This window comes from Neolamprologus brichardi, chromosome 8 (assembly GCF_056152115.1).
Source record: "Neolamprologus brichardi isolate AB-2024 chromosome 8, ASM5615211v1, whole genome shotgun sequence".
Taxonomy (NCBI): Eukaryota; Metazoa; Chordata; class Actinopteri; order Cichliformes; family Cichlidae; genus Neolamprologus; species Neolamprologus brichardi.
Window position 1 is genome coordinate 1,323,227 of NC_142111.1, and position 15,142 is coordinate 1,338,368.

At 37.2% G+C, this 15,142-nt stretch overlaps 1 protein-coding gene across 4 annotated transcripts in view; it reads left to right on the forward strand.

Annotated features, from left to right (window-relative positions):
- Nucleotides 1-15,142, forward strand: part of ca10a (carbonic anhydrase 10 (inactive)a) — a 259,344-nt gene that overhangs the window by 217,620 nt on the left and 26,582 nt on the right. For all 4 annotated transcript variants that reach the window (XM_006801661.3, XM_087845236.1, XM_087845237.1 and 1 more), the window contains one exon: nucleotides 8,335-8,520. In XM_006801661.3, coding sequence (XP_006801724.1) covers nucleotides 8,335-8,520 — 186 coding nt within the window. The remainder of the gene's footprint in view (nucleotides 1-8,334; nucleotides 8,521-15,142) is intronic.

The window sequence follows — 15,142 nt, forward strand, 5'->3', positions numbered from 1 at the left end:
GTCCTCCGTTTCCTCCACACCACACGGCTCACCCCGCCAGCCGTGACACTTACATATTTCATGGAACGCACAGCATTTGGGTCAGAAAACTTTTTCCTTTCAACCAAATGTTTTGTCTTATATTTGATAATAATGGCTTTGGTGTTGGAAATGTTCCGGGTAAATGCAGCAGTTTGTAAAGCTAAACCTCTGCAGTAGCCAGTGAGGATGATTTCTTGCAAGAGGTAATTTACTCTATTGATTTGTGTGCTCAGATAATTCTGATGTTCCGTGTGTTTCTCACTACCAGCACGCTACTGCTGTCTTCTATTACAGTGGCTGTCTGCCATGGCAGCCCCAGACAGTCAACTTAATCCTTTATGACTTGTTTATGTTCACCAAGCTATTACCGCTAATGTGATGGCACGTTATGATCATCACTATCTATTAAGGAAGGACAAGTGCACAGTGGAGTTGTCCTTTTTGGCTTCATCACTTCTGGAAGCTTTTTGCAACAAATTAAAAACGCAATTAGGTGGCTGGATAAAATAAGGTGTGAGAGAAGACATATAAGGCATATAACAGCGAGGCTTTACAACAATGAACCCAGAAAGCCTAAATACTCCTAAACTACACTGCAGACAGTCTGCTTTTAAATCTAGAAAAAAGCAATAGGAAATGTTTTGTCAGTCAGAAAGTAATTTTGCAGTTATGCTTCTCTCTTATCCTTGTCATTTCAAAACAACTAAAATACATATTCACAAAGAATTATAAAGCAGATGATTCTAGAGGGAGTGTGGCCAGACTAAAAATTATATCTGAAGGAAGTGGAAGAATAATACAAAAGTTAAGAAAACTCTTGAAAATAGAAAATAGTAATTTGCAGTTTGTTATGTTATGTTATGTTATGTTACTACCAGTCTTTCTGTATTCCAGTTTTTATGAGTAAGTTTTTTGCTTAAGCAGCAGGTCTGTGTGATACAGCTATATAACTGCACTACACTAAAAAGATTGATGTATTTGGGAACCTCTAGTTAACTTGCAACTTAGCAAGCTGCTCTCTTATCCAAATATGGTCACCTCTGGCTTCAAAAGCTAAAGTAAAAGCTGATAAATAGCTGCTAAAATATTAAGGTAAGTTTTAAAACTAGAGGAACACATAAGGTCAAAGTGGGCATATGCAATTTTTATTATATGCTAAATTGAGGTTGGTTATAAAAGTCAGCAACAACTGTATTCATGTTTTCATGGCTTATTTAATGTAATTACATAATCTTAAATACATGGATTTGAGCATTGATAGAAATTAGATCAGCTTGCTTGCTCAGTAACAAAAGTATCTAAAAGGTCCATTTAGATGTACAAAATCATTACAATAGGACTTTGGTGTTCATAACCTCATGGTGTTGGCTGTTGAAAATAATGGCAACATTTATCTACCAGATGAGATCTTATTACAGTGTTCACCATTTTAATTTAATGAACAGCCTTGAAAAACTGCAGTTTTAACAGGTTGATCGGATAAAATTAAAGCAATATTTTTACTTTGTAATGTACTGCCATAGTTCCTTACCTTTGTTCAGAAGATTGCTGTGATATCACGTAGACAATAAAGCAGAGAATAAAACTGACAATAAAACAGAATTCCATTTGATTATTATGTGCTCATAATATATAAAAATGATGTAGAGAATAAAGTTCTTGAAATAAAAAAAGAATACTTTTTAGTTTAGTATCAAACAACTGTGGCAATTCTATTTTTAAACAATAAGTCACTCAAATAACAATGATTACTTCTCACTGCATCTATTTATTTGGGGCTGTGTTGTAACAATGTGTGTGAAGTGTTGTATCAGCTGTTGGGCTCAGCATTGGTGTTGTTTGCTTTGTTTCTGTGTAAATCAAGTTATGTTGGCTGCTTCCCCTGTCTCATGGGTTTTTGATAAATTTGTATTGATGAGTCCAAGTAAAACCCATTTCGATTGATCCACTGTTTTTAAAATGTGTTTGCATGTTTAGAACATTACCTAACACAATAATAGTGTATGCTTGATTTAGGGGGTTCTGGTTTAGAGGTGCAAGGTTACAGGTAAGTTTAAAGAAACTGTGTTTTCAGGTACTAATGAAACAAATATGATCTATTTAGCCAACATTCTGTGTTGCAGAGTAATCCCTCATTGCAGTATTGGCAAGTATTTTTTAATCTAGGGTGTACCCTATACTTGGCACTTGCAGGTAAAAAATTGAAGTGGTGGTCCAACTCTCTTTTGATGTGTGTGTAACACACATAGTGTGTAACACTATGTAACACTTTTATCTCTACTGCATTGTAGTCTGATTTATCTTTGAAGATTTAAAAACTTAAGTATGCACGGGTGCTTCTCCCCAACAATATAGATAAGTTATTTTTTGTTGTATGTACAGCAGTGATAGGTCAGCAGTGCAGCTGAAAATTTCTTGCTACTTAACATAACACACGTCGAAGAAGCTGAAAAATGTATTTATTTTATTATTTATTAATTTATTTATGTAACAGCTTGTCTCTACTTTTTAAAAAAGAGGGTTAACAAAGAAAAAAACATTTGATGTATTGCTCTGGTGTTTTCTGGGTATGCTAGTGTATACTATGTTTAAAAACTGGACTGGAAGTCTAGCCTGTCATCAGCTATCTTTAGTATGTGACTCGCAAACAAAACTTTAAATCTGGTTTTAGACTCAGATGCTGTTTTGAGAATGTCAGTGTCACAGCTGCAGACATGTGGGGTGATGAGAGAAGGACCCCAGTGGAGGCACTGACCTTATGAAGTTAGCTTTATTGACAGTGGCCAAACAAAATACAAACGAAAGCTGAGCATGGCAGCAACTAAACTAACACAAAAACCTAAACTGGAAGCAGCTGCAAAAAAATAACATAAAGGAACTAAAGCCTGAGACTAGAAACCTAAACCTGTAACGATGAAACACAGAACATGCAGACCAACAGCGAGAGACACGAGACTGAAAACATGAAGAACTCAACAGGTGATAAAGTGCAGTAGAACACGTAGATGAACCAGCAACAAACAGAAGACACAGGGCTAAAATACACAGAGGGACAACGTTGGACGGAGAAACAGGAGGGAAACACAGCTAGGGCTAATCAGGCATCATGAGACAGGGAGGAGGCAAAGCTGAATACACAGACATAAGACAAGGTCTATCAAAGTAAAACAGGAAGCACGAGATAATCACAAAGACGCAGAGTAGACACTGAGACAGAGACACAACGGACTGGGGAGACAGAGAGAACATGGAGACAAGAGTGACTAGACAAGAAACACGGGGAAGGAAAAGTAACAGAAACCTAAATCCTAGGAATTGAAAGTAAACACGAGCAGAAATCCGTGAATGACAATAATCCAAGAATATAAATTAACCAATAAACACAAAACACTGGGTCACAGACCCAGTACCGTGACAGTTACATTCCTTTCTGTAACTTTTCTTTAACTTTGTTAAACTTTATTTCTTTAACTTTACTTTCTTTAACTTACCTAGCAACACACAGGATCTATACGGTCTCCAAGAAATAAGAGAATTTTTCGCAGGTCTGGTTGGTTTGTATATAATTAAACACTGCATTGTATTTGTATTTGCTTGGGTTATCTTTGTCTAATTTTAAAAACATGATCATGTGACAAATATGTAGAGAATTAAGAACTCAAAAAGGGAAAATACCTTTTTGCAGCACTGTGTATTCAGTCCATATAATCAATTCTATCTATTGATTTCTGAATTTAATGAACATAGCCAATGAAGTATTCATTTAAAAAATGAAGTGATCTTAGTTTATGGCAGACGTTCCCAAAGTGTGGGGCCCGCCCCCTAGGGGGGGCGCAGAGCCATTGCAGGGGGGGCGCGGCATGAAAAGGGAAAAAAAAAACAAAACAACAACGCTTGGACACTGCTAGCACGGGCGCCCACACAAAGGCAAAGCAGGAGATGAAGCATCGCTGAATATGTTTCCAAACCAACTTCATTCTGAGCCAAAGACTAGAAAATATGGTGAAGCAAATCTTCCCTTTGGTTTCACCTGCACAAGTGCTGAGGTAGGTCTCCTTGCAGGATTGGTTTTCCCTTTGTTGGGAGCAGCGCTGGGCTGTTTAAATCATGGACAAACAGGATCCCACATTGTTGATTTTTAGTTCACAAACACTTGTTGTAATGACTAACTACTCCTGACATTTTGGAGATGTTAGCTCTTTATACAGTAAAGTTACAGTGGGATACAAATAACATCAGGCTGATCCTGCCACAATTTGTTCCCCGGTTCAAATCACGGACAAACAGCGTCCAACAGTTGTTTATGTTTTTGAACCCATTTTGCAGAGGGATTTTTTGAAAAATGTATTGATAGCAATGTTGAATATTATTACACAGAAAAAAACAACTACATGTAAAATAATTACACCGTGACGCCTCTGCCTTTGTAAATGGAGGGACAGTAACTGCATGTATATGTAAGCGTGTAAAACCTGCAGATAGTCAGATTAACAGTATTTCGTCTCTACCTGCTATTCTGCAATTCATCTCATGTAAACAATAACGTGCACACAGTGTGACATGAAAAAAGGCACATACCTTTGACATTGCATGACGAACTCTGTATTCCTCGTCCAGTAAACGCAAAAAAGGAGTTTTAAAAAATCTCCATTCTCGGTGATTCGAAACGCCGTTTACGTGTGGACGAAACAGCTGCGTTTTCAAAAATACCCGTGTAGGTGTGGACGTAGCGTAAAAGAGTTAGTAGTTTATTTTCTTACTACCTGTAATTTATTGCAGATTACTTGTAATTATTTGCTTAATTGTTTACTAAATGTTTGAGGTGTGAAATAAACCGCAATGGAGCAAAATATGGGTGTGTGTGGTTGGAGGATGTGTTCGAGCGTGCGTGCGCGTGAGGGGGGGCGCGAACATTTTTCTTGTAAAACAAGGGGGGCCCAGCAAAAAAAGTTTGGGAACCACTGGTTTATGGTGACAGCTAAACTTCCTGGAACTGCTTAGAAGATGGACAGGTCTCAGTTTGGGGCTTGTGATTGTTGAATTTTAACAATACAATTTACATGGCAATATTCACAACAAATAACAGGGTGTGTGTGGCTATATAATCAGTATAATACTATAACGCTGAGACATGTGATGAGTTCAGCTCCTGTTTTTTTTCTGACTGTCATATAGTGGTGTTCATCTGGGCTCAGTATAGCAATACACGGCCATCTGTTTCTCTGACTGTGTTTTTATGAATTAAGTACAAAAGCCAGTGATTTTGATAAATGCATTCAGTGCACAGAAAATATGAACTCCACAATCTGTGTGTAATAATTACTTCACCACTTGCAAACGTGTCGGCATTCAAAAGAATAATGAGAAAGCGGATTGGAATATAATGTCTTTGTTTCGTTTGCAACCTTTCCACTACATTGCCTTTGTCTAGTAATTGTTGCAGCAGGAACATGACAAGATGAAGTAAGCAAGTTTTACTCAACTGTATATTGATTTATTCTTCAAGCATGGTTTCCATCAGCTGGGTAAATGTAGCTAAATGTGATCTCTGTCTATCCTGTTGCATAAGACTTTTTTATGTCTTTATTATCTTTCCAGAATATATTTTGGTGCTCCAACAGTTTTTTATTGTGGTTTTATTTTTTATTTTTTTAAATTTAAATCACCTCTAATGAAATTATTGGCGTAATTAGGTCACAGACCTCACGTATAAACAGTGTTGGTCAAGTTACTTGAAAATTGTAATTATTTACTAATTGCTAATTGCTTTTCCAAGAAAGCAATCCTTTACTGATGACTTATTTTCAAAAGTAATTAGTTATGTTATTACTTTTAAAAACCTGGTACACAACCTGAATACATAATAAAGCAATAGACCTTTCAGCCCAGTTCTATTTTTTCTGCATAATCCATCATATAAAATTGAAGTAAGGCAATCCTCAATGAACAGGAGTGAATAGAGCTAAACAGTTAAAAATAATGATTTATGCCCTGCTTCTAGGGAATAAAATACAGAAACAGATGATGTTTTTTGTTGGAAGTAAAAAAAAAAAAACCTGTTTAGCAGGAGTGGGGCGGGTGGAGGTTTGCCCGGGGCTGTAGCTGCCATGTCAGTGGGAGGGTCGGGGGGTTTCTCTATGAATTTCACATTCCCATAGCAGCGTGCTAGGTGCTTGCTCAGATTAGAAGTTTAAGTTTTTCGCTGTAGAAAGAAGTCTTCTTCCCACGCAGAGTGTACAGCAGACACTAATGTTTTTGTCCGGTTTTACAGGATAAACCTTAGAGTAATGTCAGTACTTCCAAGCTTTAAACGCTGCATGGTCGTGCGCTGCATGGTTGTACGCTGCATGGTTGTGCGCTGCATGGTCGTACGCTGCATGGTTGTACGCTGCATGTTTCTCTTTTACTGTAAAATACAAATATAATTCCACTCCTCACCTCTCATTCCAACCACACATCACTACCTGTATCTCACAGCCAGGCTCCAGTCATTAACACTTACCCAAGGCCCCCAACACATACAGACACAGAGTTAGCATTTTGCAGTGACTAAAGCAATAATGTCACCATTGTCAAATATGCAGACCACTGCATTTTGCCAGTTTGTCCAGCTACCATGCTAGACCTGCTTGCATGTCATGTGGGAGGAAAGTCAGGTAATTTTGGACTTGTACATCTATTTTCCCCAAGTTCCAATCACCCAGAAAAATAACTTCATGTTAAAAGAATTAATGCTGAATTCATTCAACAGATTTTCAAACACAAGAGTATAAATTAGCATCTAGGTGAACCAAACCAAAGTTGGAGTCACTTTTTTCTCCGTAAGATTAGTCGCAGGATCTAAATAAATAGGTTTTATTTGGTTCCAGTTAGTGTTTTTTTAATGATATAATGAGTTATTAAATTATTACATTTTTTCTTGGTTTCTTTTTTCTAAACAGAATATTATTCAAGCTTCAATGTATTTGGAGATTGACTGTATAATATGTAAAGAATCAAAGAAATAAATTTCTTGCCCCCATTACGTACCAAACTACCTTACTTCAGTACAGACCATTTCCTAAGACAGCTGGCCACTGACTCAAAGGAAGGACCTTCTTAGTCTCTGATTTTAGACCTTGAGGGAGATAAGATTTTTCTGTCCTTTTCAGGGTTCTCACCTCACCTCCACTGCCTTGCCAGGAAGCCAACAAAGCCTCACTTTATCTCGTTACTCTTCCTCTTTTGCCACTAAATTCAGCACACCTCTCTCCTAACAGTACTTATCTCCTCTTTGCATCACTCTCTTCTCCTATCTGTTTCTCCTTTCAAATTATTGACTTTTCAGAGCATCTATAAAATATTTACAATGTGAAGGCAGACTCCATTTTGCTGGGATTTTTTATAATAGTGTGTGGGGGTGGGGGGTTGAGGGTATCATTTTGAAAGCGCTAGCACTAAAAGGAATGAAAGAGCAGAAGAGGAGCAGATGCAGAGAAAGAGTAGATGGGAGTCCGTGCAGAGTCACGGCATGAATACCAATGCTTTACATTGAAACACTGATGATTATGAATAATATTATAAATAAGCAAAGCTACTAATATATACCATGTTTCCCATGTATTATGAATTGTGATTCTACCTTGATTATTTCAACCTTCCTTTCTTTTTACTGGGTCAGAGTTCTGCCAAATTAAAATAAAGCCCTCGGGACTGTTTCTGCATTAGTTCTGTTGACCGCATGTCATTAGTAAATACATTTCAAAAATGCAAGACACCCACATCTCCATATTAATAAAAGCCAAGCTCATATAGCTTAAAAAATTGCAAAAAAGCCAACATTTCCTTCACAATTCTCCAACGCCATTCAGTAAAAAGTGTTTTAAACCACAGATAAAAAAAAAAAACAACAACACAAAAGATACTGAATTTTTTAAAGAATCTGGTGTAAGATTTGGTCAAACTTTTTTGTATTGCTTTAGCACTTCCTGCCAGTTCACTTTTTTATATAACCTGCACACAGATAATCTTTGGGTATATGAATATATTGTATTACACACTTTCCACCCAATCATATTGTGTTCGTCCTTTTTTTGTAACAATGTTTTCCTTCAAAATTGTTTCTGTACAACAAGCATTCAACCTCTCATGGTTCCGGCACTTGGAGCTCCAGGTTTAAGTTTTCTCCAAAAACTACCTGGGTTTCTAGGGGCAGTAAAAATGATCTATTTATAACTGGTGAAACTGATAATTAACTTTGTCGTAATGTTTGTCCCGCTCACAACCGCACCTCATATTAATATGTGCGCCATCTGTTTTTGTTTTTTTTTTCAGGTGGGAGGAACAATGTACAACACAGGCCGTCACGTCTCTCTTCGACTGGACAAGGAGCACCTGGTTAACATCTCTGGAGGGCCAATGACGTATAGCCACCGTCTGGAGGAGATCCGGCTACACTTTGGCAGTGAGGATATCCTGGGCTCAGAGCACCTACTTAACGGACAAGCCTTCTCTGGAGAGGTGTGTGCAGATGTGAAACTATTATGTGAAATAGGTGTTTTTGCAAAGCAAATTGTAACTAAATAAATTACCAAATGAAAATGAAAATCTATTTCACTGACTAGCATTATATCAAAATTAGTAGTTGGTTGTCAAAGATAAAAAGTTGGTCTTGCAAATTCTCCAGCCAGTGCTAGTCACACTACTGCTGAAGGAGAAGATATTCAAACATTGATTTATTAGTTCATCCTTCCTGAAATAATACACATTTCTTACAGCAGTCTGATGAATAAAAGAACGACACCATCTTGATACAGTCTTTATCGCAACAACATCTACTGCTTTAAATCCTGCAAATCAGTGAAGTCACTGAAATCAGTGGTAGGCACTGCAGCTCAATTTTAAAATACTGATCAGCTCCAAGTGCACTAAATGATCAGGCATGTGTTTCATGTTGACATGAAAGTCACTCAGTAGTATCAGGGGGAAAATGTCAGGTTGTGCTTTATGTCACAGAAACATGCAGGTATGTGTCAAGCCAGAAGTTAGGTTTTTGTTTTTTAATTTTGCTTTATTCAAAATATATTTAATGAGCATAATTTGCATTGCTATCTGAAGATAACGTTGACACGCACATGCATTTTCATGAAATTAAGAAAACAACCCTTTTTTCTCCACGGTCTTTAATCTTGTCACATCCTGTTATGGCAGGCAGGGAGGGCTTGCAAATAGGGATGGGTATGGAAACCCGATTCTTGTTGAGAACCGGTTCTCACTGTTTCAAATCCTTGGAATTGTTTGCCATTTTTGCAAACGATTCCCTTATCGATTCCAGTCGCCCCGAATGACGTCACCACGTTGCGGAGCGTCATTTACCTGGCAGGAAACACGGCGGCTCAAACGCTCAAAAGTTTGGTTATACTTTACGAGAACGGATGACAACAGGGCAACTTGCAATACTTGCAAAGTAGATATTTCATATAAGGGAGGAAACACTACGAATATGCAAAAGCATTTGCTCACAAAACACGCGATGACCTTAAATGAATGTCGTGTTTTTAATTCCGCTCCGGACTCGTGAATCTCAACCCAGCAGCAGCGGTAACGTTTGCACGTCCTCTCCCGTTAATGCAGCAGGTAAATAATCAACTAACAGTGCAGATTATGTTAGCGCGATCTGCCTTATTACAAACCTGCCATTACTGTGCATTTAGGTGACCATGATGAGAGAGACAGAGTCTGGCTCAGATGCTGGCAGTTCTCGCTGCAGTCTACTGTAGCGTCTCCTTTCAGGCAGGATAGACGAATGTCACCGAGCAGAGACTAAGTTTGTGGTCAAAGATTTGCACCCATTTGCCACAGCAGATGATTTTCAGTAAGTGAATGTGTTTAATTGTAGGCAGAGACATTACTGGATATTCTTGTGTAGTTGCTACAGAATAATTTATGTTATACTTTATTATTGCTACAGAAGAATATTTATTTTATTATTTTACATTTACAATTTTTTTTCCTGGGGATCCTGTGACACCCCATTGAAGAGCCGTAGGCTGTGGATCTCTTAAGATCTCACTGTTGGGTTTGTAAGGCCATGTTACTCCTAAATTTCTATCTTGTTCAAAGAGAAGATATAAAACAAAGTTCTAAGCTAATCGACCTTAGTGTTCTCCTTTTTTAAAAAGAATCGATAAAGAATTGAATCGTTAAACAGAATCGAAAATGGAATCGGAATCGTGAAAATCTTATCAATACTCATCCCTACTTGCAATAAATGATGTTTTTTCAGGTGCAACATATGGAACAGGGAAAGTGAATTATGTCAACAAATCTAACCAGCTAACTAAAATCTAGTATTCCTGGTTCATTAATGGAACTGTCCTTGACTTTTATGTAATATTGTTAAAATGGGATTTTTAGCACACTTGCTGTTTAGCGGGTAGCCAGCGGTCCTGAGACAGGAGGATCCCACGGCCAATCTCCTAAGTAACGGCGACAATATTAGAAATAATGACGCATGTTTATGCATATTTTTGTGCATTAGAGCCCTGACTTTAGTTCAGGGTATAAAGCTTCAGATGAGGATGAAGAGGATGATATTTCATTAAGGTTCTGGTGGCATTCGCTTTCTTTTGCATTTTAATAATAATACATTTTAAAACAAACTGACCACTATATTCAAATATGTTGGGGGAACATGGCGATTTCCACAAACCAGTGCCCGCTCCTGTGTATTTTTAATGTATTCATTATAAGTTTATGAGAATGCATCCATTTTTTGAAATGTAATTACAATCTAATTATGTGTATTTATGAGTACAATATCTTTTTAAAAAAATTAAATAACCTCAAAAAAAATACTAATCGTACGTTTAAGTTTGCGTGTTTGTACAGGTCGGTAGTACAGAACAGACTCATATGGCAATAGTAATTGGAACAAGCAGAAAGGAATGATTAAGGCGTTTATTTCTGGCCAGCATTAAGGCATACTGGTCATTAGAGAAGAAAGACTTGCTGTACTCCCTTGCTTTCAGCAGCAGAAAAAGCTGAGCCATAATGAGTTTGTCAAAAAAGATTTTCCAAACATACTGAGGTGACACTGGAAGTGCTTTTGCTGTCGTTTGTAATTACACACAAATCTCTCTGATTAGAGACATGTTAGACAGTTTTGATCAATGTCCTGTGAGGTGACAAGTAATTAACGTTACATGATGCTTTATCATAGCTGATAAATCATCATGTGTAGTTACTCTGCCTCAGTTTGATTTGCAGCATGAAAAACACAATGTTACATGTTTATCTGATTACCTAATATCTGATTAAACACATGAGGCCTCATATGTAAGCTTTAAATTTCCGGTTTATCAAATACCATTGAGCAGTCCTTACCTTTAAATCTAAGCTCTCTGCTTCCTCTCCTGTCCTGTCTTTCTTGTCTTTCTCCATCTGTAAGTGAAGTTAGCTCTCTTTCTTTTCTCTCCCTGTGAAATGCAGTAGCGGGACCTTTAGATAGCAACACACTGTGAGACAAACCACTCACAAACAGTTTGTGTGTTTGCTGATGTTTTTTGAGCTGATAGAAACTAGAGATGGACCGATCCGATATTACGTATTGGTATCGGTCCGATACTGACCTAAATTACTGGATCGGATATCGGCGAGAAATAAAAAATGTAATCCGATCCATTAAATATCAAAAAAGCACCTCACAAAACTTGCTACATGGCGTAACCTGGCTCATAACCGTAGCACGTTGCAGCAGTGTGCGTCACGTGATAGAGCGGCTGTGTGGAGCTTCACTACCAAACCAGCATTTCATCTCCAAGGAAGTTTTCCCAGAGAGAAGTAAAGCAAGTGTGTAAGTTCATCTCTGAATGTTTGTAAAGCATTCCAGTGTTAAGCTTAACAACCGATATATGGAGCGACCGCCTCTCCCCCTCCCTCTCCTGCTCCTACTTCAAACGTGAAACTGATCAATGATCAGCTGATCGGCTTTTCTGTCGCGAGTCCGTCTCTCTTCTTTGTTTTTGGCCCACTTCTCACCAGAAAGAGGAAACCAGCGGCTGAACAACAGCAGCACTATTAAGTTTGATAAGCTGTTGTTAGAATTTATTTAATATTACTTTCTACACCAGGATCGTTTTCTACATAGCTGACGGCTGGTAACTGTGCAGGGGCGGCTCTAGCAAAGTTTAACCAGGGGGGCCGATACGGCATGAACAGGGAAAAGGGGGCACAAAGACATACTTTTCTTTCTTATTCTCATTTAAAATGTCTAGCTTTTAATAAATAATTATCTGACTCTTACACCCAAAATTTTAATCTGATGTAAAATATATATATAAGTCCATTACTGTATATAGTAACTGTTAAGTCTAATAGACCCTAGTAAGCTATACTACTTTTTCCTTTGGGAAGGTACCATCTGTGCAGTCTGCAATTTTGTTGAAGAAAGATGTTGAATCTATTTAATTATTCTTGAAAAATAATTTATTTCTGTGCATTTTTCCCCACACTGCATCAAATTAAAGTTGATTATGTTGATTAAGCATCATGAGGTGGGGGGTAGTTCCCTATTTTTTTTTGCTGGGAGTTTGCAACCCTATTAGTTAGGTTGCTTAATATTTCTGCTAAGTACTCTTTAAAATACCAGAATAGGGAGGATGGAGCAGGTTTAAGTTTATTAGATTGGTATTACTGAACTATGAAATATTTTGGGCGCAGTGTATTTTTTTACATACAGGTATAACAGAATAGCTTTAGTGTTGTTGTTTATTTAAACTTGAGTATGAACTTATACAAAATGCAGCAAGATATTAAAAAAACGTTTTATTGATTAAAAAACACTATATCGGATTCATATCGGTATCGGCAGATATCCAAATTTATGATATCGGTATCAGACATAAAAAAGTGGTATCGTGCCATCTCTAATAGAAACGCTGTATTTGAAATCACCTGACACTTAAAAAAGTCACTCACTTTATGTTCACTCCTCTTCAGTAGTGCTAGCTAAATGCTTAAGTACCGCAACTTATGAAGACCTGCAGTCATTCTGGCGCTGTGGCAAAAACAAAACAAAACAAACAAAAAAACCACCGTCCCACTTTGGCACTTGACTTTGGCACACATCGTCTCTTTTTATGTGGCGATAATACACAAACAGGATTGCCTTTCATGTGTTTCTGTTTAGGCTTGAATTGGTTTGATGTTTTGACAAAATAATAACTCAACCCAATTACATTAAAGCAAAATTAATGAACATTTTGAAAATGTAAGAATTAGAAAGTACTGATATTTGTTTAAAAAAATAGATAGTAAAAGTAAAAAGTAGTCAGAATATAAACTACTCAAGTAAAGTACAGATACATGGAAATTGTACTTAAGTATAGTAACAAAGTATTTGTACTTCATTACTCCCCACCCCTGGAAACAACCAGCTTCCATCAGTGCTTCCCCAAAAACACATATATTGTTTGAAAGAAAAAATTGAACATCTACAAAAGTCTCCATTTGTTTAGTTTACACAGTGGATTTCAAAAAACCTCCCTTTGAAATCTCCAAATGTGAAATTACCTCTTGCATGACTGTAGTGATTCGCATCAGTCCTTCCAAGAGGCACAGCCCTGTCATAGGCATGGCGGTGAAGCATTTAATTTGACTTCTACATGCTTTTTTTTAATGCATAAAAAAGTGTGCTTTTTGTGCTATTCCATTTAAAATTTTTGATGAGTGAAAGAATTAGATTCACTGGCTTTGTTCATGAGCCACTCACATTGCTGCATTCTGTCATGGCCATTATATAAATAACCAATTTGTGCAGCAGCAAAAGTAACTGCAGTCCTGACAGGGAGATTTATTATAATTAATGATATCATTTTTCCTCCTTCAGAGAATGGAAGGTGATATACAAATCTTGGCTTTTTACATCCCCTCAATGGCTGACAGATCAGCTCTGAACAAACTGTACAACATTATTATTGGTTTACAGGACTCTAACCTAGAAGTAATATTTATTGTGCTGTGATACTTTAACAAAGTCAGTATGAAGAGAGTTCTACCCAAATACTATAAAAACATTTATTTTCCTTGAAGGTAATCCCTACACACATTCTTAAATCTTAGTTTATGTTTGCGGATCATACTGACAAATCTCAGTGACCTTAACCTCAAGGTCAAGGTCAGAGATCAAGATTTCTTAATATATTGTGAACACTATAAGAAGGAAGCCACCTATGATTTTCAAATTCATACCATAGGTACATGTACTATGACCCTGAGGGGTAGTACTGGTGGCTGCAGGTATTTTTGCTCTTTTCCCCCCTATTTAGTATTTTCAGTACCAAAATATTGTGGACATTGTGTGGCCACGCTAACTCTAATACAGACATTGGAGGAAATTGACAGTTACACATAATAGGTTGCAAATTCAAAATAATTTGAATGAGTTCTTTTTAGCTTTCTATAAAGATGATTCTTTTTACATTTTAAAATTTTATTTGACTGAAAGTCAGCACATGCTGGATGGAAACACCTCGCAACTAACATAATGCTTCAATTGACTAATGTCAGTTTACTTTCGGCTACTACCACTACTACTGCTTTCCTACTGCCTCATAACAAACTTTTAAAATGCTTCATGTAAAAATACTGTTTCCTGATATGTGTTGTTTATTGTACCTCGTGCATTAAACAGTACATATATCTTACAATAAAACGGGTATTAAATATGACCAAGAGGAGGTATATAGATGATGAATAAAAGAGGGTCCACGACAGATTCCTGAAGGGCTCTAGTAGTAACTGGAAATGAACTGAATTTTAAATTTCATAATTGAATAAATTGAGTGCTGCCATAGAGATACGATTCAAACCAATCTAAGGCTTTATCTGTGATTTCAATAGAAGCAAGAGTCTCAAGAAGAATGCTATAGGACGATTAGAATGGTTAATAAGCCAGAGTCAGCTGCCATTAAAAGGGCATTTGGCAAAAACCAGACTGGAATTGTTCATAAAGGTTACAACCAGACAAGTGAGTGGGACCTGAGATGCAGGTACTTTCTCAAGGATTTAAGATATAAAGGCTAGGTTGGATATACAACGACGATTGATGAAATTTTGGCGAGCTGTGCCAGGTTTTTCTTTA